This window comes from Octopus sinensis, linkage group LG21 (assembly GCF_006345805.1).
Source record: "Octopus sinensis linkage group LG21, ASM634580v1, whole genome shotgun sequence".
Classification (NCBI taxonomy): Eukaryota; Metazoa; Mollusca; class Cephalopoda; order Octopoda; family Octopodidae; genus Octopus; species Octopus sinensis.
In genome coordinates, this window is record NC_043017.1 from 11,430,497 (window position 1) to 11,457,498 (window position 27,002).

A 27,002-nucleotide genomic window follows, 5' to 3' on the forward strand; every position below is an offset into this window, starting at 1 on the left:
ACTTCTTGAAAAAGGTTGCCCATGTCTGCATTAGAGCAAGACATAATCTATTGATTTGTTGGATCCTTCCAACCAATGACAGCATAGAAAATCAGTTGTAAAAATTAGGGTGATGATGATTGTGGTTGAGTCATTCTAGCCATTTACTCACACAAAACAGTTAAATTGAATTTAAATTTAAATCTATTTCATGAGATGTCAAAATGTTCATAATCTGATTGCAACCCTGTCGTTAACACAGTTCCAATGACACATTAGTGGACCTGCTCCATTGTCCAGGCTGCAGTCGTGCAACTGGGACTTGAACACCTCATGAAATAAATTGAAATTGAAATTAACAACATTATCTACTATTAAACAGGAAAATGACTCATCTCCCCTCATTGCCATTATAATCATTTCTATGACTGTTTTCCATGCTGGCATGGGTTTGACAATTAGACAAGATCTAACAGATCAAAGGACCACATATTGTTCCAGTATCTCAGTTTTACCATGGTTTCTACAGCTGGATGCCCCTCCTGATGTCAAACACTTTTCAGAGAGGAGTCACTAGGTGATTCTTTCATAGCACCAGCACTAGTGAGGTTTCCTTGTAGCTTGCAAGACTAAAGAGCCATATTACTTAAGAGGGAATATGGGGTGATGAGAGGTGAATGTATGATGGAAGCAGTAGAGACAGATGTGTTGAGTTGTGGAGGAGCTATGGGGGTATTATTTATGTTAAGCTCATAGAAATCTCTGGAAACACTGCAACAGGTTCTTCAGAGAGAAAAAAAAAAATACTCAGCAAAGACTGACTAAAACCATAAAAATTTTACCAGTTAATGGTACAATGAAAATCTGTAAAATATTTCAGAGATCTTCAAGAGAATTTTACAGTGGAAGCACTTACACTCACTTAGCACATATACGTCTACATACATACATGATTATTCATATATAAATATGTACCTACCATATACATACACACATACTTGCATACATAATACATGTGTACATACATACATGCATACATACATCCATACATACATGCAAGCACATGCACACACACATACACACAAAGCTAAAAAAAGCCGGGAGCTTTCTTGGCTCAAGGTAGAACAGACCTTATCACCTCATTAGTAATCAAGCTTTTAATTAGTTGCTAAACAAAAAAATAGAGAAACAAAAGATACATACCTTCATAAATATGCAAATAGCTACTTATTAACATAACTAAAAATATATATAAAGATATGTACACATAGACATATACACAGACGGATACATGCACATACATACACACATAATGCTTTATGAGTTTAAAAATGAGAACTCTGCAGCTAAAGCGACTTGAAATATTCACTTAGCTTATGGAGAAGAGTGCCTGAATGAAAGAACATGCAGAAGATGATTTGTAAAATTCAGAAGTGGAGATTTCAGCCTTGAAGATGAGGCCCAAACAGTACATCCAACTGAGTTTCATGACAAACTTGTTTTGGCAGAACTTGAAAAAGATAATGCAGTTTCAGTTGAAGAATTGGCAAGCAAGCTTCATTCAAGACATTCAACTGTTCACTGCCATCTTCAACAGCTTGGAAAGATCCCAAAATTTGGAAAATGGGTGCTTCATGATTTGTCTGAAGCCATTTTCAAATTCTGAGAGGACACCTGCTCTTCTCTTCATTCTTGTGAACTCACCTTGCCTTTTTTGGACAGACTGGTGACCGGTGGTGAAAACTTGGTCTTTTATCAAAATGTTAGGTATCGTAAACATTGGCTTGATGAAGGGGAAAAGGCTCAACCACAACTGAAAAGGGAACTCCATGTGAAGAAGGTTCTTCTCTGTTTAGTGAGATAGCAAAGGAGTCATCCACTTTGTGTTGCTACCAACTAATGCAATAATCAATGCTCAGATCTACTGTCAGCAACTAGAGCATTTGAACAGTGCTCTGAAGAAAAAAACGGCCTGTTTAGTGAATTGAAAGGGAGTGGTGTTTCATCAGGACAATACAAAATCCCACATGGCAAAGATCATGTCACAGAAGATCGAGGAAATTGGCTGGGAGAAAATTGCACATCCACTTCATTCCCCAGGCCTTGTGCCTTCAGATTATCATTTGCTCCATAGTTTACAGAATAATTTGGATGGATTAACTCTCAAAACAACTGAGGTAGTCGAAACTGACCTTTCAGAGTTCTTCTCTTTGAAACCGAAAGAGTTTTTCACTAATGGGATTAAAAAGCTTATGAGTAGATGGAAAGATGTCATTGGTAATCACGGAAACTATATTGACGATTAAGTTTCATTAAAATATAAGATTTGATCACTTGTTTTCTGCATTTAAAATCCGGACATTACTCATGGGATGAGCTGATATACACAAACACACATCAAACATAACAACTGTAACAATAATACATATATACGCATTTATATTTACACACACACACACACATAATAGTAATGAAATGGAAAAGTGAGTTCTCAATACAGGAGAGATGGATAGACAATTTGTCTTTTAATATATTTTTTGTTATGTCCCTGGTACCTAAGTTTTCCTGTTGATAGATATCAACAGCTTTTCAACTGGGATCCAAAGTATACGAATGACACTCTGCCATGCTTGTCTGCTTTCATGGTGGTGTGTCACTTGTATTTTTAACTCTGACTGAAAAAAGTGCTGAGTCCCATTAACAGGAAACCTTAGGTGCCTTAAATGTAACAAAAATTCTATCAAAATGTATGTACATACATACAGACATATGTACACACACACATATATATTTATTTATAATATACATGCAAATACATATATACACTCTATGATAATAATTAAAACATAAAAGAGCAGTATATACATCTCAATAACTAATCTTCAAATATCATCTCAGATCTTTTATATTCAAATTCAAATATCACAATGGAAAAAGAAACCAAACACGCTTGCACGCACGCAAACACACACACACACACACACACACATGTTTATGGATGTGTAAATGAGTTAATAATGGAAAGAAAATTAAAAAATAAAACATAAAAATGATAGCAGAATTCCATATCTACTTCTATTTTCTTAATCTCTCTTTCTTACTTACAGACTCCTTCTCTCTCTCTCTCTCTCTCTCTCTCTCTCTCTCTCTCTCTCTCTCTCTCTTTCTTTCTCTCACTTGTCTGTGAAAGAAGAAAAAAACAAAGACACAACCAATCCCAGAAATTGTCTGCTATATACAATTGTAAGAATATCAATTAATTTACTGTATCATTAACTAATGTAATAGCATAACCATTTATCATCATTTTCATCCTTATTATCATTATCATCATCATCCTCATCATCATCATCTCATTATTATCATTATCATACATTAAGAAGAATGCGATGTGATATGTAATAAAGTAACACACAGTCAATCCACATTTTATCAGACGTCTCATTGCACTCCCCCCCATTTTGTATGTATCTTTCTGAATTATTACATCAATCTCCATAAATTATAATTTTTTTAATAGTTCTGTATGACAACATGAAAACGCATTAAAAGTTTTTGTTTTTTATATATGTATATATATATAAACATGTCAACCATTTTTCATCTGGAAAAACTTCTTTCATAACCAGTTCCTGAAATATAATCTGAATAAATTCATTTGATATTATTATTATTATACAGTATGGCATTTTATTATTATAATACAGGAAGGGTGTACAGAAATAAACAAACAAAAAAAGAAAGAAAGAAAGACAGACAGACAGAAAGCATGGATGATAGCATTCAAGGTTTCATTCAAGGAAAACATTACAGATCATGGTTTGAAAGTCTCAGTGATGGGATATACAATGCAGATAGGAAAGGATATCAGATGGAGGAAAGGTTTTGCGTGAATATATATATATATATATATATATATATATATATATATATATTATATATATATATATATATGTATTATATATATATGTATCATATATATATATATATAATATATATATATATATGTATATATATATATATGTATATGTGTATATATATATATATATATATATATATATATATATAAATATGCGTATATATGTTTATTATATATATATGTATATATATATATATATGTGTTTATTATATATATATATATGTATATGTGTATATATATATTATATATATATGTCTGTATGTATGTATAGGCAAATGTATATTATACATATGTATATATTATATATATTATAGTATGTAGAAAGGGTTATAATCCAAGCTGTGCCCTCATGAAGCATGTTTGTAGATTTCAGTATTCCAAAGTATATTTCTTTATGTTATATTTCATATGGAAGTGCTGTGGCTTAGTGGTTAGAGTGCCGGACTCATGATTATAAAATTGTGGTTTTGATTGTGTTCTTTGCAAAACACTTCATTCCACGTTGCTCCAGTCCATTCAGCTGGCAAAAGTGAGTAATTCTTATGAGGGACTAGCATCCCATCCAAGTGGAGAATATATGCACCATGGAAAGCAAGAAACTGGTCCAATGAGTCGAAACAATTCCGGAAGGATTTTTAACCTTTTTATCCTATATTTCATACGAGAGTTGAAAGTACTGAAGAATATTGTTAAATACTGGGAAATACTTATTGTACAGTAATTACATATAAAAACAGAAAACTGGAAAAATTTTCTGGTATTATTTATTTCACATTGTTTGTCTACATATATACCTATGTAAACCCTATTAGTAATGAAACATATGTAATGCGGAATAGATTATACCACAAAAAATGTTTCCACTTTTCTGTTTCAATATTTTATATTATATATATATCTATTATACATCTAAATTATATATGAACTGCAAAGCATAACATGTAACTGAAATTTGGGCTCTGCAGTAGATCCTATACTTTTGTATCCAGAGTGGTATGATGTGGGCATCAAACCACGGTATAGGGTAGTGTGTGGAATATGAGCAATGTAATAGTAATAATAAAATATGGAAGACATATAGCGTTTTAAGCATACACATGTTTCATATATACATTTCGGCAAATTACAGTCAGGATGACATAATTGCTTGTTGAACCATAATATAATCTTGTTAATTTGTCTCTTCCATGTTTTTGGTATCTTTTCCTAAACACTGAATATCATTTGTTTCAACAAGTAATTATGTAATCCTGGCAGTAATTTGATGAAACATGTGTATGTTTTAAAATGGATAAAATAGATATATATTTTCTAGGTTTTATTAATACTAATATATATCTATCTATCTATCTATCTATATAATATATATAATACCATATGTACGTGTGTGTGTGTATATATATATATATACATACATATATTTATGTATATGACACATATATATACATATTTACAAATGAGAAATACAGGTTGTGTTTTTATAAACAAAATGCAAGATTAAAAATAAAAATCTATGTAAAATGTGTTTGACTGAAGAGAGGAGGTGGGGGTAGAATGTCCAGCAAAAAATATAAGGGTAAAACAATACAGGAATTTCATAACAATATTTAATTAACGAAGGGGGAGAGGATTGCCAAATATGGAAAGAAAGAAAGAAAATAAAAAGGCTAAGAATTTTCTGGGAGGGAGATGGTGGTGGTGGTGGTGGTGGTGGTGATGGTGATATTCTGGATGATGCAGGAGTAGGGAAGGGGTTAATTCATTGCAAATGGTTAAAATGGTACTAATATCACAGAGTCAGGAGTTTGGCATCATACAGGGTGGGCATGGCATGGAAAGGGAAAGGCAGAGGATGTTGATTATTGTTGACTTGTTGATTGAATGAAAATGAAATTACAAAGTGTTACACATATTTATACATGCAAAAATAGAATCTAATGAATATATATATGGATGTATAAGCATGTATACATTAATATATGTATGCATATATATGTGTGTGTGTGTATATATATATATATATATATATATATATATATACACTCACACACACATATATATATGCATACATATATATGTAATATATATATATATATATACACATACATACTTATGTTAATAAATACTTTACAATTTTACAAGGTGTTTCAGTACTTTATATTTTCCAAAGATCATTCTCTCTCTCTCTCTCACTCGCTCTATCTCCCTCTCTCCACAGTATATATATTTATATTCAAAATTCACTAATTACACTCACTCATAACATGCAAAATAGAATGTCCCACCAATACACCTAATACCTTGCAAAGGAATTCTTATCCCATTAAATAATATATAATTTTCTCAAAACAAAAAAAAATGAAAACCTTTTCCCATTACCCCCACCTACCCACCCACAAAAAAACTAAAAGACACAATTACCTCCATTCCCCCATTAATGAATGATTTAATTGCTTAATTTCTTTTCCACAAATGAATGAAACAACCAACAGATCTGGAAGAAAGTACTCCACATGTGTTAACGCTAACATTTAATCATAAAAAACGATCAACCCATCAAACCCTCATCATTATTTTTAACACTACACTCTCAAATCAATTCTGCTTGCTTCAGTAAGTTTCATCACTTAAAACCCATAATTTTCATGAAGAAATATTAAAAAAAAAAACACACTCATACATTCCATGAAGGGTGGCAGTAGTTTTTGTCATACCCACCCCTTTTTTTTTGAGGTGGGGTTGGGTTGTTTAAATTCCTGTTCTGGTCTTGATTATTAACAGGTTGCTGTTGTTGTTGCTGTTCTTTTTTTCTCTTCATTATTGGTCTCTTTGACATCGTCATCATCATCATCATCATGACAGTCATTTTTCCAAGCTTACATGGATCAGACAGAACTTGTTGAGGCAAGAATTTCCCTTGTTTGGTTGCCCTTCCTGTTATCAACCCTCTCCCGCTTCCGAGCGAGGGTCTATTTAATGATCTCTGTTGTTTATACATACTGATAGCCACTGAATGAAAAACATGAATGGCTGTGCAGATAAGAAATTTGCTTTGTAACAATATGGTTAATTCACTGCATCACACATTGAGCAAGTTTTTTCATCATCCTACTATATGTAAGCACCATCCGTTTGTGTCCGTTGCCAGCCTCGCCTGGCCCCCGTGCCGGTGACACGTAAAAGCACCATCCGTTCGTGGCCGTTTGCCAACTCTGTCTGGCACCTGTGCGGGTGGCACGTAAAAAGCACCCACTACACTCACGGAGTGGTTGGCGTTAAGAAGGGCATCCAGCCGTAGAAACACTGCCAGATCTGACTGGGCCTGATGAATCCTTCCAGCTTCACAGACCCCAGTTGAACCGTCCAACCCATGCTAGCAAGGAAAACGGACGCTAAATGATGATGATGATGATGATGATGATATATATATATATATAATATATATATATACATATGTGCAGGTGTGCTTGTGTGATAAGAAGCTTGTTTCCCAACTGCATGGTTCCACGTTCAATTTCTCAGCATGGTACCTTGAGCAAGTGTCTTCTACTACAGCCTTGGGGCAACAAAAGCATTGTGAGTAGATTTGGTTGATGGAAACTGAAAGAAGCCTATCATATATATATATATATATATATATATAATATATATATATATATATACATATACATATACATATACATATATGTATATCTGTGTGTATGTCTTTGTGTCTGTGCTTGTCCCCCACCACCACCACCACCACTTGACAATTGGTGTTGGTGTGTTTACATCCCTGTATCTTAGCAGTTCAATGAAAGCAACTGATAGACTAAGTCCTGGGATGATTCATTCAATCAAAACCCTTCAAGGCAGTGCCCCAGTATGACCACAGTCTAATAGCTGACACAAGTAAAAAAATAAAAGTGTGAGACTGAAAACTCAGCAACTTGCAGCTGGCCCTACATCACAGAAACAAATGTTGTAATTTGTAATTAAGGCCTGTCTATTCCATCATCTTGTATAGATTCATATATATATATAGATGTGTGTTTTTATATGTATATGTGTGTATAATTGTATGTGTATATATATATATATATATATATATGTATATATCCACACACACACATTTATATGTACGTTTGTATGCGTTGGGTTTATTTCACATCTATTGGTAACTGGTGTGGATTTATTTATATTCCTGTGTCTTGGTGGGGGAGGGGAAATTTTAGCAAAAAAGAAAGACACCAACTGCATAAGTATGTGATCTAAAAATAAAAAAATATATACAGAGCTGGCATGGACGTATGGGGCGGGGGGTGCAGTCAGTCAATTTAATCTCCTAAAATATCCCTGTAGGCAGTGCTCCAGCATAGCCACACAACAATTCAACAACTGAAACAAGAATAACAGAAGCATGGAATAACATGATAGGCTTTTAACTCAAACTAAAAATAAAACATCAAAAAATAAAATATAAAAACTTGTAAACTGTTTAGTCTGGACTTTTAACTTGTTTTTTTTTTCTTTACAAAGCACTGAAATACTCGTTAGAAGCTTAATTTTGGTAAATTCACTTTCATTCTTTTGGATTAACAAGTCAACAAATTGATTTTTAAAAATAAATAAAAGAAATAAAAAAACAAAAACAAACGGGGGCAGGGAAGAGGAGAGGTGGGGGTGATGATGCTTGTTTTCTTTTTTTTCAAAAAAAAAAAAGGGATTGCCAAAAAATATAAATAATAATTAGGGGCCCATTCAATTAAAACCTACAACTATTTGTTGCTAGGCATTCTAGAATGTTACCTGGGTAGAAGAACATACACCTGGGGGTATCACCTTCCCATCTGCCATTGTCACCACATCTCATTCTTTTTTTCCCATGTAGAGAATACCCAGGTTTACAAGAATATATAGCATGAGTTCCTGGTTCAATTTTGTTAGGATTGTCTGGCGTTGTCTCGAGTGTCATAAGGCCATTGACAGGTGTCAGAGGCTCCTCGCAAAATGAGGAATTGTCTGCAAAGAAAATACGAGAAACAAAGTTAAAATGGAATCAAAGAAGAAGCACAGGAATGGTTGGAAAGTAAGAAGTTTGTTTCAGGTTCAGTTCCACTGCATGACACCTTGGGCAAGTTTCTTCTACCATAGCCTCAGGCCAACCAAAACCTTCTGAGTGGATTTGGTAGATGGAGACTGAAAGAAGCCTGTTGTATAATGTGTGTGTGTGTGTGTGTGCGTGTTGCCAGTGCTGCTGGACTGGCTCCTGTGCAGGTGGCACATAAAAAACACCAAACACCATTTGCGCGTGGCCGTTGCCAGTACTACCTGACTGGCCCCATGCCAGTGACACATAAAAGCACCCACTACACTCTTGGAGTGGTTGGTGTTAGGAAGGGCATCCAGCTGTAGAAACTCTGCCAGATCAAGATTGGAGCCTGGTTCGCCAGTGATCAGTCAAATCGTCCAACCCATGCTAGCATGGAAAGCGAACGTTAAACAATGATGATATATATATATATATCATCATCATCATTGTTTTACATATATATATTTTATATAAATATATATGTGTGTGTGTGTGTGTGTATATATATATATATATATATATGTATACATATACATAGTGAGAATTTACAAAAAAACAAAAGAAGACGGGTATGTAAACATAGAAACAGACATATACACATAAATATATACATACATATATACGTACACAACAGGCTTCTTTTAATTTCCATCTACCAAATCCACTCACATAGCTTTAGCCAGCCCGAGGCTATAATAGAAGACACTTGCCCAAGGTGCTACACAGTGGGACTGAACCTGGAACCATGTGGTTGGGCGGCAAGCTTCTTACCACACAGCCATGCCTGCACCTATACATACATACTATATTCATACATGGGGTGGGTGGATTTACTATTATCATTTTGTAAGGCCTGAAACTTTAGCACTTTAATATTTTCTGTCACTTCATCACCACCAACACCACTACCATTGCTACCACCACCACCACCACCACGATCACACTCCACAGCACCAACAGTGGCATCAAGTAGGCGTGTCGTGAGTGTGTGTGTGGGGTGGGGAGCAGGTGGGAGTGGGGATGACTAGATGGCACCCAGTTTCTGATTTTGCTCAGTGTCTCAAAGACTTACAACAATCAACAAAGAAATTCTTGTGTGAACTGTTAAGCATTGTTGAGGAATAATGCTGAAGGAGGCAGCACCAAAACATTCCCAGATTTTGTAGATTCTTGTGTGTGTGTGTGTGTAGATTTGTATGTATGTATATATATATATATATATATATATATATATATATATATATATATGTGTGTATGTAGATTTATGTGTGTGTATGTATATGTGTATCTATGTGAGTGTATGTGAATATATGTATATATGTGTATCTGTGCATGTATATGTATGTTTGTGTATATATGTATATTCAAAGTATATGTGTGAGTATGTATATTTATGTGTGTGTGTGTATATTTTTGTGGGTGGGTACAAATATTTAAGTTTGTACTTGTAATTTATTGTGGGTAGCTATTTATATATATATATATATATATATATATATATATATATAATATATATATCTGTCTATGTTTATTTATATGTGTATGCTTACATGTTTGTGTATATATATATTTAAATGTAGGAGTATTTGTGTATGAGTACGTATGTTTGTGTGTTTATGCATATTAAGTTTGTATGCGTATTGTAAGTTTAAATGTGTGCCTGTAAGTTTATGCTTAAATTTAAGTATGCGGATGTACGTGGGTGTATATTTAAATGTATGTGTACATTAAAGAGTGTGTGTATATGTGTGTGTCTCTGTATTCATATTTAAGTGCGTGTGTGTTTTTAAGTGTGAGACTGGCTACTGAAAAATTTTACATATGATCTAGATATTTGCTTGTGTGTGTGTGTGTGTGTGTGTGTTGAGTGAGCTAATGCGTGCGTGCATTTCTGCAAGTCTGGATATACACACATATACATACAAGCACGCACAAATACAGAATCTATTTCATGTAATTATGTGTATATAAGGCGGCGAGCTGGCAGAAACGTTAGCGCGCGGGGCGAAATGCTTAGTAGTATTTCGTCTGCCGTTACGTTGTGAGTTCAAATTCCGCCGAGGTCGACTTTGCCTTTCATCCTTTCAGGGTCGATAAATTAAGTACCAGTTACGCACTGGGGTCGATGTAATCGACTTAATACCTATGTCTGTCCCTGTTTGTCCCCTCTATGTTTAGCCCCTTGTGGGTAATAAAGAAATAGGTATTTCGTCTGTCGTTACGTTCTGAGTTCAAATTCCGCCGAGGTTGACTTTGCCTTTCATCCTTTCGGGGTCGATAAATAAAGTACCAGTTTCGCACTGGGGTCAGTGTAATCGACTTAATCCCTTTGTCTGTCCTTGTTTGTCCCCTCTATGTTTAGCCCCTTGTGGGCAGCAAAGAAATATATGTGTATATGCTTGTGTGTATGACAGCATGCCTTTACATGTGCTTGTGTGTGTGTTGTGTGTGTGTGTGTGTGTGTGTGTGAACGGGGTTATGTGTATTCATGTATGTGAGTATGAATGTATATATGAATATGCATGCTTGTGCAAATGTGTGTGTGTGTGTGTGTGTATGTAAGAGTGTATGTGCATATATGTATGCGCATGTTTGAGTCTGTGCGTATGCAGGAATATGTATAAGAGACACGAAGAGAATGCTGAGGAATTCTGTGGGTGTTTCAGCAGATTCACACACACAAACGTGTGTGCATGTGCGTGAGTGTGTGTGTGTGTGTGTGTGTGTGTGTATGATGGATTCTCTTGCTGTGAACAACAAATGAGGATTCAGTAAATTAAAGCGGTAATCATGTTCTATGGATGTGAATGCATCTCTTGAGGCCCACCGCTGCCTTGCAAACCTTTTGGCAAAAGGAACAAGTTGAGGACTCAGTTTGTGCATGAGGACATTCAGTATTTCTCATACAAGCTGAGAAGGGGCCAATTTTTATCTCAAGCCATCAAGCAGACAAGAGGAAAGACTGTGCTATGAAGCTTTTGAACAAACTCAAGCATCCCCTCCAACCAAACATGCTTTGGTTTTTCTCAGACGAGAAAATTTTTTGCTAGGATTAGATGCGGAACACATGTCCCTAAAACATGTACCAAGAGTGATGAAAATCAAACATCCAGTCAACATCATGGTGTTTGGAGTGATCACTAATGATGGCATTGTTATGCCTCCATTCATCTTCCCACATGGCCTCAGACTCAACATGGAGACCTGCATCAAGTGACTAGAAGAGGTAGTGCTGCCTTGGGTCAAGAAGGTGGCTACTGGAAGATCCTATGTCTGGCAACAGGACTCTGCACCATGCAACACAAGCAGGAGAACCCTGTCATGGCTGTCAGACAATTTCTGTGACCATATCACCCCTAACATCTGGCCACCTAACTCCTCAGATAGCAACCCCTTGATTATTATGTGTGGGATGCAGTCAAGCAAGAGACCAGTAGTAGGACCATAAGGGCCAAAAGGAACAGGGCAGAGTTATGCTTCCTCATTCTGTCATGCACCTTAAACAAAAACACAGGATTCATGTTTAATCTTCACCAAACTCGTAACACCAAAGATGTACTGAAGGCAAGGATTATGGCAGCATTCACCAACTTAAACAAAGAGACCGTCCAGAGGAGTTGTAGGAGATTCTGAAGTTGTCTGGAGGCTGCGGTTGAAGCCAATGGCGATTTTATAGAATAAATTTACTCTTTAGTATTCAAAGATATTTTTATGTAATTTTGGTAAATATATCTGTTAAAATAAGATGTCAGTGTTATTTTCATTTTTGAGAAATTTAGACAACAATTTATTCACAGCACTCTGTGTATATGTATATATATACATACATATATATATATATATATATATATAATATATATATATATGGAGAGAGAGAGAGAGAGAGGAGAGAGAGAGAGAGAGAGGGGGATGATATATATGAAAGAAAACCCCAAAATAGTTTAGCATCCTTAAGAGCATTAGTATGTTTTCAATTATTTATTTCAAGACGTCAGAAAAGCAAGAGTGGTTCCTTCCTCTCTCATTAGTACATAAATAATGAACATTGAGATTTAATTAAGCACTAACTTTAAGTATATACTCCTCACTTCTAGTCATTCATTGTATTTCCCTATTTCAAGAATAATGGTCACTCAGGGTGAAACAATAACAATTTTTTTTTTAAAAAGGTTCAAATTCTACCAATGTCAACTTTGATCTTGTGACCTTTGCTCTTGGTGTTTGTGTTCTAAAATTTTGGGATAACAGACTTAATTCTTTTCTCAGTTCAACAGCCCTCACCCCACCCCACTCCACCTAGCTTTTGGATGTCTTTAATGGAATTTACTCCATTACAAGAATCCAGCCAAGGTCTCTAGATTGAGAATATCATTGTTCCTGTATCCCTTCCACCAGACACAGAGGTTCCTGAAAATGAAATTAGGAAGCTACAGGTCAAGGGTACTTCTTCCCTTCCTTCCCCTGATAAACAATAAAAAAAATTAATAAAAGATAAGATTTAAAAAGTAAAATTGCATAAATAATAATAATAATAATCGTCTTCAATCATCATCATCATCATCGTTTAACGTCCGTTCTCCATGCTAGAATGGGTTGGACGGTTCGACCGGGGATCTGGGAAGCCAGAAAGCTGCACCAGGCTCCGGTCTTATCTGGCAATGTTTCTACAGCTGGATGCCCTTCCTAACGCCAACCACTCCATGAGTGTAGTGGGTGCTTTTTACGTGCCACCTGCACTGGTGCCAGGCGAGGCTGGCATCGGCCACGGTCGGATTGGTGCATTTTATGTGCCACCTGCATGGAAGCCAGTCGAGGCGGCACTGACTTCGGCCACGATTCAGATGGTGCTTTTTACGTGCCACCGACAAAAGGATAAAAGTGAAATTTGGCTTTGGTAAGATTCAAACTCAGAACATAGCGCACTAACTCTTCTAATAATTCTTTCTGCGAATCCCCAAAAAGGAAAGAAAAAGAAGAAAGCATGACAAAAGACAAGCAAAGCAAATGGTGTATTCTTACCTTCAGTACATTTTATATCCCTAGTCCAAGTTCCATTGTGACACGACAATGACTTTGGCACTGACGGCCTATAACCAGGTTCACAATAGTAATTGACAGTGACTCTGTGTTTTATGGTGTCGTATGGCTTTAACCTGATCAAATTCAGGAAGTCTTGCTGGAAAATGTTAAGCCCTCGGACGTTTGGAATTGTGCATTTTGCTGTGAAAAGAAGAAAATCCAAAGAAACATCATCATCATCATCATCATTGTCATCATGGTAACTGTTGTCAACATTGTCATTCTCATCATCACTTCAGTAATCATCACTGTAACCATCATCATCACCATTAACATAATCTTTATTATAGTTATCACTACCATCGTCGTCATCATCATCATCATCACTCTCACTTTCACTGTCAGCATCACCTTCGTTATCATCATCATCGTTATTGTCGTCATCATTATGACCATCGTTGTTGTTATTGCCATCATCACTATCGTCATTATCATCATCACTGTCATCACCATCAGTATTGTCATCATCATCATTGTTCTAGTATATAATTGAGTCTATATAAACCGTCAATGCTTATTTTATCAACCTCAAGGCTGAAACACACAGGAGATCAGGACAGAATTTGAACTAAGAACATAAAAAGGGATCTAAACGAAGGTCATGAGATATCTTGTGTGATACTGGACAACTTCTGCCATCAACTCATGGCCTTGCTTGAGGTCTTTAACCCTTTGATGGAATCAGAGGGATGCCTTGTTGAGATATGGTGTGTCTTTAGGTCATCAACACATTCGTGGATTCATGAAGAGTATTGTCTTGATACATGACATGTTTTTAGGTTCTCAACTTTTTGTTTTGATGCCTGGCAGGTCTTCGGAATTGTGTTTTATGTTGTTTTTCGACTGCCATTACCCATATCTCGCCAGAACTGATCATAGCCAATTACTTCCAGAAAGAGAGAAAGACTGGCAGAGAGAGAACAACAAACTGGCATTTTATTTATCAACTCCAAATGGATGAAAGGCAAAGTTGATCTCAACAAGGTTTGAACTCAGAGCACTGGAATCTGTGACAATTGCCACAAAGCAATCTATTCACTGCCATAATGACTCTACTAACGAGATACCTTCCCTGCTTGTTGTGAAGGAGGAGAAAAGAACGAAAAAGAGAGTTTTTATTTACCATAACACTTGGGGGTTTCTGCTGACCAGTGACTGTCAACACAAACTGAAGATTCTGTTATGCCTTCAAATGTTGTGTCATAATTGCAACTATAAAAAAACAACAAGCAAAAAACAAAAAATATATGAATAATAATAATAGTAATAATAATAATAGAAATAATAATAATAATAATAATAATAATAATAATTCTTTCTACAACAGGCACAAGACTTGAAATTTCGGAGAGGTAGTTGATGACATCACCCAGTATGCAACTGGTACTCATTTTATCGACCCTGAAGGGAGGAAAAGCAAAAGTCAACCTCAGCAGAATTTGAACTCAGAACGTAAAGCTGGATGAAATTTTGGCTGGCAAAAATAAAGCACTGTACAAGGACTTGAGAATGAATGAAACTGAAAATGGGTGGATAAAGAAAAGAATTCATGGACTGTTTCGTAGGGATGATGAAGATAAGACAGACAGAGAAAAAAGATGGCTATGGATGACTAAAAGTGATTTAAAACTGGAAATGGAGGCTCTAATCTGTTCTGCCCAAGAACAAATTACATCAAATACAGAATAGATAACATATCAGAAAGTGATAAGTGCAGAATTTGTGGACAAAATGGTGAAACCGTAAGGCATATTACCAGCAAATGTATACCACTAGCCCAGAAGGAATATAAGAGATGCCATGACAATATAGCAAAGATTGTCCATTGGACACTTTGCAACAAGTATGGACTTGACAGAGCAAAAAATTAGTACAAAGATAAACCCGAAGGCATCATTGAAAATGATAATGCAAAGGTCCTATGGGATTTTATGATTCAGTGCGACCATGAAATAGAGAATAGGAAGCTAGACAGTGTTAATTGAGAAAGAAAGCAAACAATGCTGGATCATAGATATAGCATGCCCAGCTGACAAGGTATGTGATAAGGAAGAAAGGAAAGTCGATAGGTATGACAGGTTGGCTTGGGAGGTTAAGCAGTTGTGGTTGCTGAAAAATGTGGTAGTAGCACTGATTATTGTCGGAGCCCAGGGAACAGTGAGTAAAAATCTTGAGAAGTACATGGAACAAATAGGGGCTGCAATAAGGGTGGAGCTCTTGCAGGAAACAGCACTGCTTAGAACTGCTTGAATACTTTGGATGGTGCTTGAAAAATAAGGGGTGTTACCTTAGTTCACTGGTAGTGAACAGATGACACCTTAGTACATCTCCAGTGTTAGAAGCTGTGCAAAGACAATAAAATATGGTAAAGATGTCAATATTGATCATTTTGTAAAAATATCCTTCATCATAGCCAGATACATTTACTTGGATGACCCAAAAGTATTTGAGAGCAGCTGTGAGAAGGAAGAAGCCTAAGTATGGACCAAAAAATCCTGGACAAAGCGCCAAGACTCCCATGTGCCCATGTGTCACTTTTTATCCATGATTTTTTTGACAAAGCTTAAAATGACTTTTGTTCACCAGCTATCCTACCCATTGTTCTCAAACTAAAAATCCACCCCTGAAAGGTTACCAATTTCAAATGTTAGAGAGAATGGAACAAATTTATAAGAACTGTGCATTATCTTTGAATATGTATTCCAGAACATTCTAAGACTAGAGAAGAAAAGAGCTGTGATTAGTGTATCAACAATAAAGGGACTCTTATGTAGAACATAGGTTTGATTAACACTCCTTAGCATTTAGATTATTGTTAAGTATGATGCCTATTGATTCAAAGTGAAATCAATTTGAATCAACAGGCATTATCAATAGGCATTATCAACAGGCATTATCAACAGGCATTATCAATAGGCATTATCAATAGGCTTTATCTTGCTGTTTCAAGATTTCAGTGATGTCAGAGTATATTTTTCGAATGATATTTTATGGTAGGTGTGAGAAGCTGAATTTGGTAAGTTTGAACATTAAACTTGTAGAATATTTGGGCCAAATACGAGTGGTTTAAATGCTAAAGGGTGAAGTTGTAAGGAAGCTTTAAATGAGTTTTTTAAAAAGTTTAGTTTCTTGGATAGACCCAGTATATAAAATGAGTTGGAGTTTTAGTCCAGTACATGAGGGGAGAGAATACAAATAAGATGGATTATAATTTCAGCCAAGAGCATGATGGGAAAAATATGAGTCATAATTGTTCTCAGGTGCATGATGGAAAAAAAAAAAAAAGTCATAATTTTAGAGTGATGCATGATGGGGGAAAAAGAAGATGGGTCATAAGTTTAGTCCATTGCATGATGGGAAAAAATTATAACAAGGTGGATTGCAGTTTTCAATCAAGAGCAAAATCGGAAAATATATAAAGAAAAAGTGGATCGTAATTTTAATGAAGTGCATTAGAGTAAAGAAAAATATTAAAAAGAAAAGAATATAGGTCACAAGCATGTCGAAAAGCATGATGGGTTATGCAAAAAAAAAAATAGGTCACAATTTCGGTCAGGAGAATGTTGAGAAAACAGGAGGAAAAAATGGGGTCATAATTTAAGAGAGGTGCATCATGGGGAAAAAAAAAAATGAGGGAATCAATAGTTTTATCTGGGTTAAGAAAGAAGTATGTAAGGAGAGAAGATATCAAGATGTTGAATTATTGCTGTGTAAACAATTTCATGTATATATATATTAGATACAACACAACGCAAATGTATAATGTGGTGCTAGTGGAGTGCAATGCAACGTAACTTAATATAAGCAGTAAAATGCAGGGCAATGCAATGTAATTTAATATAAGCATAACCACATGCAGTAAAACGTAGTAAAATGCATCTTAGTTTAACACGGTTCAAGACACAAACCATCTGGATATCCACTCCTCAAAATTGTTATTGTTATAAATACATGAAATTAAAAGAGCATGTGTACACACACACACACATGCATGTGTGTAGCTGTGAGTACATGGATATGTATTATGTGCATAAAGTATATAGATACATGTCCAACCATCCATCCATCTCTCCATCCATCCATCTATTATAAATACATATACAAACACATACATACATATGTATATATGCATGTGGATATATACATCCCTGTTTTTCTCTATATATGTACATATTTGTGTTTGTGTATATACATACACACACATATATAAACATGTATATATGTATGCATACATATGTATGTATATATACATATATATATATCTTCATATGTATCTAAGTGTGTGTGGATATATACATGTGGATATATACATCTCTCTGTTTTTCTCTATATATATGTGTGTGTGTATATATATGTACAAATATGTATGTACATATTTGTGTTTGTGTATATGCACACACACACACACACATATAAACATGTATATATATATGCATACATATGTATGTATATATACATATATATATATATATCTTCATATGTATCTAAGTGTGTGTGTATCACATAGTCTGGTGGGAATTCTATGTCACTGCAGAATACAAACCGAAGAATGATGCACAGTGCAATGTTGTGTCAGGCAAGATTCAGATGGGAAAGCATTTGTTGCCGAATGCCAAGGAAGGGTCTTTATGAGAGAACACAGGGATTTGGTGTCGTTGAGATTCTTGTTGGCTGGTTTATGGGGGATGAAATGGGATAGAATGGGATGGGATGGGGCAGGACAGGACAGGATGGGATGGGATGGTACCGGACTGGGGCTGGTTTGCTTGAGGGTTGGGCTAGAAGTGTTGGAACTGAGTGAGGGTGCACGGCATGGGGTGGAGAATTGAGGCAGAGAGAGAGAGAAGAAGACGGAGGGAGAAAGTGAAAGATAAGAAGTGAGGGAGAGAGGGGAAGGAAGAGAGAGAGATGAAGAAAGTGAGGTTGAGAAAGTTTGTGATTTGTGAAATGGCTTCAAGAGGAGAAAGAGAAAAGAAGAGAGAAAGGGAAGAAAGAAGGGGTGGGAAAGAGAGAGAGAGGGGCGGGGTTGAGAAATCATCTTATGAATATCATTTACACACACGCATAACTAATGCCTTGTACATACATGCACACACACCCAGGCACACATACATGCGTACACACATAAATACATACATACATGCATACACACACAGATGCATACACATGTAGACACACACCCGTGCAAAGTGTCTTGTTCCTGTTGCTAACAAATTGTCTCAAAACCCTCACCAATGCGCTGCCTCCATCCCACCCCCCAACATATGCCATGAATCTGTCAACTTTAAATGAACAGGAATTTTAATAAGGAGTAAATGATAGCTACAATGATGATGATGATGATGATGATGATGATGGGAATGCTGGTGGTGGTGGTGGCAGTGGTGATACTGCAAGCTCACTGCCTTAATAATATAATAATAATAATAATAATAATAATAATAATAATAATAACAACAATAATAATAATTATAACAATGGTTTCAAATTTTGGCACAAGGCCAGCAATTTTGGGGGAGGTGCTAAGTTGATTACATCAACCTCACTACATAACTGGTATTTATTTTATTGATCCCAAAAGGATGAAAGTTAAAGTCAATCATGGTGCTTTTATTATTATTATTATTATTATTATTATTATTATTATTATTATTTCATATTTTGGCACAATTTTTGATGGAAGAAGGAAGTTGATTGTATCAGCCCTGATACTCGGCTGATACCTATTTTATTCTTCAATTAGTATCTGTAATTATTAGGTACAGGCATGGCTGTGTAGTAAGAAGTTTGCTTTCCACACACATGGTTCCAGTTTCAGTCCCACTGTGTGGCCTCTTGGCTAAGTACCTTCTGTAATAGTCCTTGGCTGACCAAAGCCTTGGGAGGTCAGCTTGAAAAATTGTTAAGACACAAGGACGATATTTTCCCACTTTTCTGAACATGAAACCAATAGTAGCGTTAATTTACAAATAAAGAAATTATATCCACAAATGCAGTGCTGAGCACTCATTTTCAATGTTGGACAGTTACTGGTATTTTCACACACACACACACACACACACACACACACACACATACACACACACACACACACACACACACCACACACACACACACTATATAAATATATGCAAATATACATGCATATATGTACATACCTACATATATATGTATATATACATGCATATATGGGTACAGGACATCAAAAAAACGTTGAAGACAATGAGAAACGAAAACAAAAACATAGAAACAAACTTTTTTTCAAATAACGAAAAAAACAGAGTACAAGACATGCAACACAAGAAATATTCCCCTTCTTCATCTACTCCGCATTTCGACGGTAAAGACAAGATGCAACTTTATTGAAACAGTCCTTCCCACAAAGCAAATTAAATAATATTTGGGATTTTTTGCGGAGGGTAAAAGTGGTAACAAGAACAGATCAAAACAGTAAAAACAATAAAAAATTTCAAATAGTAAAAGACAGAACAATGAACAAAACAGTAAAAACAAATGATGAGGTCTGTTAAGCCAAGATGATAGAAAAATTTTTCTGAACGCTTTTGATACATACATACATATATATATATATATATATATATAGATAGATATATTTTATTTTATAGAAGGAGCTTCTACAGGACTAGAACTGTTTCAGATATATATAGATGTGTGTGTGTGTATGTATCTATGTGTGTCATTGTCCCCTACCATTGCTTGACAACCAGTGTTAGTTTGTTTACATCCCTGTAACTTAGCAGTTCAGCAAGAGAGACTGATAGAATAAGTACCAGGCTTAAAAAAGATTAATAAGTAACTAGAGTTAATTTGTTCAACCAAAACCCTTCAAGGCAGTGCCCCAGCATGGCCACAGTCCAATAACTGAGACCAGCAAAAAGTGAAAAGTAAGATCCTTTTCCCACTCAATTTATTTTTCTTCTCACAAAGGTCAGCTTAGGGTTAGGGTCCTCATCAGCCTCCATCCAGTCCTCATCCTTACAGTGGCAGCTGTTCAGATTTAGAGCTTTCGTTATGATTCCTTCGTCTGGAACTTTCTTCATATTTTCATTCTTTTTCTTCCTTTTCATTCTTTTTTTGTGGTTCTTTTATTTTTTTCTTTTACATCTTTATCTTTTTTTATTTATATTTCTTGATTTCTCTTTCTTTTTCTACCTTCTTACATCTTCATCTATTTTCTTCTTTTTCTTTGCAAGGCTGTCATTTATCAACTTGCTCTTCCATTCCCCTCTCTCACTGTTCTTTCCTCTCTTCATATCCTCCTTCTCCTCCCCCTCCTCCTGTCAAAACTTTAACTCTAATATATGTTAATTCAAACATCTTCCAGACCATTCTAATAATGCTATCATATTTACTCCGAACTTAACATTATATCAGGCCACAAATATTTATAATTCTCTGTCTGTCAGCCTACCTGTTGCTTGTCTGTCTGTCTGTCTTTCACTCTCTCTCTCTCTCTCTCTCTCTGCTCTTCTTACTTATTTTCATCTCTCTTTCTAGCTATCTCTGCCTCTTTCCTATTCATACTTTATATATATATATATATAATATATATATATATAGATAGATATATTTTATTTTATAGAAGGAGCTTCTACAGGACTAGAACTGTTTCAGATATATATAGATGTGTGTGTGTGTGTATGTATCTATGTGTGTCATTGTCCCCTACCATTGCTTGACAACCAGTGTTAGTTTGTTTACATCCCTGTAACTTAGCAGTTCAGCAAGAGAGACTGATAGAATAAGTACCAGGCTTAAAAAAGATTAATAAGTAACTAGAGTTAATTTGTTCAACCAAAACCCTTCAAGGCAGTGCCCCAGCATGGCCACAGTCCAATAACTGAGACCAGCAAAAAGTGAAAAGTAAGATCCTTTTCCCACTCAATTTATTTTTCTTCTCACAAAGGTCAGCTTAGGGTTAGGGTCCTCATCAGCCTCCATCCAGTCCTCATCCTTACAGTGGCAGCTGTTCAGATTTAGAGCTTTCGTTATGATTCCTTCGTCTGGAACTTTCTTCATATTTTCATTCTTTTTCTTCCTTTTCATTCTTTTTTTGTGGTTCTTTTATTTTTTTCTTTTACATCTTTATCTTTTTTTATTTATATTTCTTGATTTCTCTTTCTTTTTCTACCTTCTTACATCTTCATCTATTTTCTTCTTTTTCTTTGCAAGGCTGTCATTTATCAACTTGCTCTTCCATTCCCCTCTCTCACTGTTCTTTCCTCTCTTCATATCCTCCTTCTCCTCCCCCTCCTCCTGTCAAAACTTTAACTCTAATATATGTTAATTCAAACATCTTCCAGACCATTCTAATAATGCTATCATATTTACTCCGAACTTAACATTATATCAGGCCACAAATATTTATAATTCTCTGTCTGTCAGCCTACCTGTTGCTTGTCTGTCTGTCTGTCTTTCACTCTCTCTCTCTCTCTCTCTCTCTGCTCTTCTTACTTATTTTCATCTCTCTTTCTAGCTATCTCTGCCTCTTTCCTATTCATACTTTATATATATATATATATATATATGTATGTATGTATAAAGAAGAATGCAAGCTGGGTTAAAAATTCACAACAGCTGTTTCAGCAGCATTTTATTGATGTCTTCTTAGATTACAGCATGGCAAAAGAAAAACCCCAGCAGCATTAGGTAAATTTAAACATATAAACAGATAAGTCAGAAACAGATGATGACCAGTTCACCACTAGCCTTAGTGGAACAAACATTTGACTTGTTCCACCAAGGCTGGTGGTGAACTGGTCATATATTTTTGCCTTACCTGTTTATCTGATGCTGGTGGGCTTTTTGCCATGCTGTAACCTAAGTATGCACCAATAAAATGATGCCAAAACAGCTGTTGTGAATTTTTAACCCCACTTGTGTTCTTCTTTATGTGTGTGCTTGCATGTGTGTATGTATTATATATATGCTAGCATGGAAAGCGGACGCTAAATGATGATAAATGATGATACATATATACACACTCATATGTATACATACATACATACATACATACGTATACATACATACGTAATGATTTCACTTAGGCATATCAATGCTAATAGTCTGTTCTTAGCACTCAGAATACTTATGCTTCTGCATAAAGAATAAAATTGGTTATGTAATTCTTCTTCTTCATTTGCCAGTCCATGAATTTTATATATATACACACATGCATTAAAGCAGTCCACTCTGAAACAAAAGTTGACCACTTCAAGCACAAATATAGCATTAGCTCCTCAAGTGAAAACAAATTTAGCCTTTGAACCCAGAGACTCTCTTGAAAAAAACGTTTCCACAAATGTTGCAAATGCATCTCAGTTCTGAATTTGTTATTTCTTTGTGTTTTTTGTGCATGTTTACTTGTCTCTCCAGAACTCCGGAGGATTTCCTCACCTTTTGACAAAAATAACACTGAAGAGCATTGTCTTGTATAAGGCAATGGTATTAGGGGTTAATAAGGCGGCGAGCTGGCAGAAACGTTAGCACGCCGGGCGAAATGCTTAGCGGTATTTCGTCTGCGTTACGTTGTGAGTTCAAATTCCGCCGAGGTCGACTTTGCCTTTCATCCTTTCGGGGTCGATAAATTAAGTACCAGTTACGCACTGGGGTCGATGTAATCGACTTAATACCTATGTCTGCCCTTGTTTGTCCCCTCTGTGTTTATCCCCTTGTGGGTAATAAAGAAATAGGTATTAGGGGTTAATGTTGTTCTTGTGTGACCGTAAATTAAATTTTGGACCAGCTTTTGAGAGGCAGATCCAGCTACAAACTTTGCACACTTGTCCTGAGGTGTTGGAAAACTCCCCTTTTTGCTTTCCCGTTTTCTTTTCAATTCACACTGCTCAATTTATTTGCTCTTAAAGGCTCGCACACTTGTCCAAATATTTTCCTGCCATAATTTCCTGTCAATTGCAAGAGATTCAATTTGTTTAGCTGGAACGTTGACTTGTCCAAGGTAAGATTTTATGTTGTCTCTGAATGTTTTCAGGGGTTTGCTATTTTGTGGGTCTCCAGCACAAGTTCACCATACAGAGGTTGTTTGGGAATACATTTATTGTCCATATCCTGTCCATCATGATTGGTTCCTCATGAGAAGTGATTCATGTGAGAAAGAATCCCAGTTTGGTTAAGAACACCTATATGTGGACTTTTTGATTTCCAGCTTATTTTTCAGATGTGTTTAAACATATAAACATGAATGCAGATCAGTGATCAGGTTCTTATGCTTGAAAGGTCATACACCAAAAGAGACTTTCGATGAAATGAAAGAAGTTTATGGTGACGATGCCCCATCATACAACATAGTCAAGTGCTGACACTGCCAGTTCAAATGTGGTCGGACATCAGTGGAAACTGCTCCTATTCCTGGATAACCACATTCCGCCAAAAAAAAGCTCATGTCCAACTCTCAGCAGGCAAGGTGACACCATCCATAAAGTGGGAGCCACCATTTTGGAAGATTGTCGTATAACTATTTGGCAATAATACATTTCTAAATCTCTCAGAGTGATAGTATGTTGTCAACTTAATGTGCCAGTCCCATGAAAGGGAAGAGTGCTACTGTTATTTAGCCCAAAGAAACACCGTTTCCTGTTGGAAACATATCAAGTCCAACAGGAAACAGTGTTTCCTAGGGCTAAATAACAGTAACATTCATCCATTTCATGGGACTACCACATTAAGTTGACAACATACTATCACTTTAACTATTTGGCAACTATCCCAAGATGTGAAGGTAAGTGTAGGATTTGTGGAAAAAAAATCATTCACAACCATCTGCACATGCGAAAGTTGTCTTCATGATGGATTCCCCAGATGCTCACACCTTTTTAGAAGCAGGAACGAGTCAATTGCTCCCAGGCTCGCTTGGCAATGTGCCAAGAAAGCAAGGAGGGCTTTTATATCAGGCGTATCACACTGGATGAAACAACCATACAGCCATGCCAGCCCCTACTGAACAGAATGAAGAAAGACCAGGAAAAAAAAAAAAGGAAAAAGACAAAAGTAATTAGAGGTGGGAAGGAAGAGAAAAAATATGTAGAAGCACACAGAAGTACGTAGAAAATGGGAAGAAGAAGAAGGAAAGATATTAGCAAAATAAAATCTGTTTCCTTACCTGAAAAATATAATAGATCCTGCTTTATAACTTGATCCTGATATGGTTCCCAACCATAATGGTTCTGGTGCCTTACAACCAGTTTCTGTAAAAATACAGAGAATTTAGCAATGAAGAGACTGGTTAAAGTAGAAAAGCAAGAAATCAATAAGTAATATATTGAGTGATTGATTAATAATGAGGTGGGGTGGTCAAGGTAAATATGCTGGAAGAGTAGATATGTATGCTTATATACATACACAAATGTGTGTGTGTGTGTGTATATACACATACGCATGCATGTTTACTTGATTTCATCCATGTTTTTCCATTCCAGTATGAGTTAGATGGATATATTGGAGCATTTTTTTATAGCTGGGTGCTCTTCCTGTCACTAATCCTAACCTTATCGCACATCCTTGAAAGTCTGAAGTGAGCAGCTGATTTGTTGACCGAAATGACAACCACTCTGCTTATAGGTTATAATTTTTGCAGAATGCAATTGTAAACAAATACACAGACAGAGAAACACACATGCATGTGTGTATATATGGGTGTATACATACATACATACATACATACATACATACACACATACACACACTATGAGCTTCTTTCAGTTCTTTTCCTATCACTTTCACTCAAGTGACTTTGATCAACCTAATCCCTACAGTAAAAAAAAACAATTGTTCAAGATGGCACACAGCGAGACTGAATCCCAAACCACATGGTTAGGAAGCAAATTTCTTCACTACACATCCGTGTGGGTGATGATATAATAAACTTTGTATATAAAATAAAACTGTTTTGTATATACTTAATGTCTGTAGCCACTTCCGAAACATGGCTTCATGATAGAATTCTGGAATTTAGAGATAGCAGTTATCTGCAAAACAAGTGCGTTGTGCTGTTTAGATAATATTACATACTGCAAATGTGAAATAAAGCATATGCTTTTATCCCAGGTACTGCCTTTATCCCAGGTACTGCCTTTATCCCAGGTACTGCTTTTATCTCAGGCACTCAGCTGCAAGCACCAAAATCAATTCATCTGATGGTATCCCAAAGAAATATATGGGACCCACAGTCACTAACTTCAATGAAAATTTCATTTAACACATACACTCCTTCAAGTCCAGAGACATGGAAAATTCCACCTCCCTGTTCCTGGAGACTGTGAGACCTGGTAAATATTCTGCCTAATATAACCTAGATCATACTCTACAAACCTACTTCTGACTTACCAGGAGTGTGTATCTGCAGTCTTTGTTTATGTGAGAAGCTACACATATTGCAATGTTTCCCTACTAACAAGAAGACTAAACTTTCATACAACTGCCACCAATGGAGCTCCAAGTTAGTAGTTGTTGACACTATTCTATAATTTTTACAGAAATTTTTCGTTTCACTAGAATTTCGAACAAAAGCAAGGGGGACTCAAATTATTTATTGTGCCAGAAGTGTTCTCTCACCTACCATTCTAAAGCTGTCCAGCGATTGCTACAACAACTAGAAATTATCTAACTAGTGGTTCTGCCTTCTGATTCAAACTGTTAACAGCAACAAACTTCACTCATCATCGAATGGCAATCAGTCTTAGTTAGGAGGAGGAGGAGGAAATTTGAGAAAGAATACTGAAGAAATAAAGGAAAACTGGCTTGAAAGAAAAATAAGATGGAAGAAGAGAACCAACATAAGTAGAATAAGCCAAACTAGAATGAGGGAAGAAGACAACAAAGAGATGAAGAAGAAGAAGAAAAAGAAGAATAAAGAAGATGAAAACAGAGAACAACTGTGTGAAGAACACCAGACTTAGCAGGAGTTTGATAGATTAC

The 27,002-nt window shown here is 35.8% G+C and overlaps 1 protein-coding gene across 1 annotated transcript in view; it reads right to left on the reverse strand.

Moving 5' to 3' along the window:
• The window catches only part of LOC115222832 (sushi, von Willebrand factor type A, EGF and pentraxin domain-containing protein 1), an 87,346-nt gene that overhangs the window by 1,806 nt on the left and 58,538 nt on the right, over positions 1–27,002 (reverse strand). Inside the window, exons 10-13 of the mRNA XM_029793157.2 lie at positions 25,189–25,273; positions 15,172–15,260; positions 13,989–14,189; positions 8,687–8,899 (exon numbers count right to left, since the gene is read on the reverse strand). Of these exons, the coding sequence (XP_029649017.1) occupies positions 8,687–8,899; positions 13,989–14,189; positions 15,172–15,260; positions 25,189–25,273 (588 nt within the window). The remainder of the gene's footprint in view (positions 1–8,686; positions 8,900–13,988; positions 14,190–15,171; positions 15,261–25,188; positions 25,274–27,002) is intronic.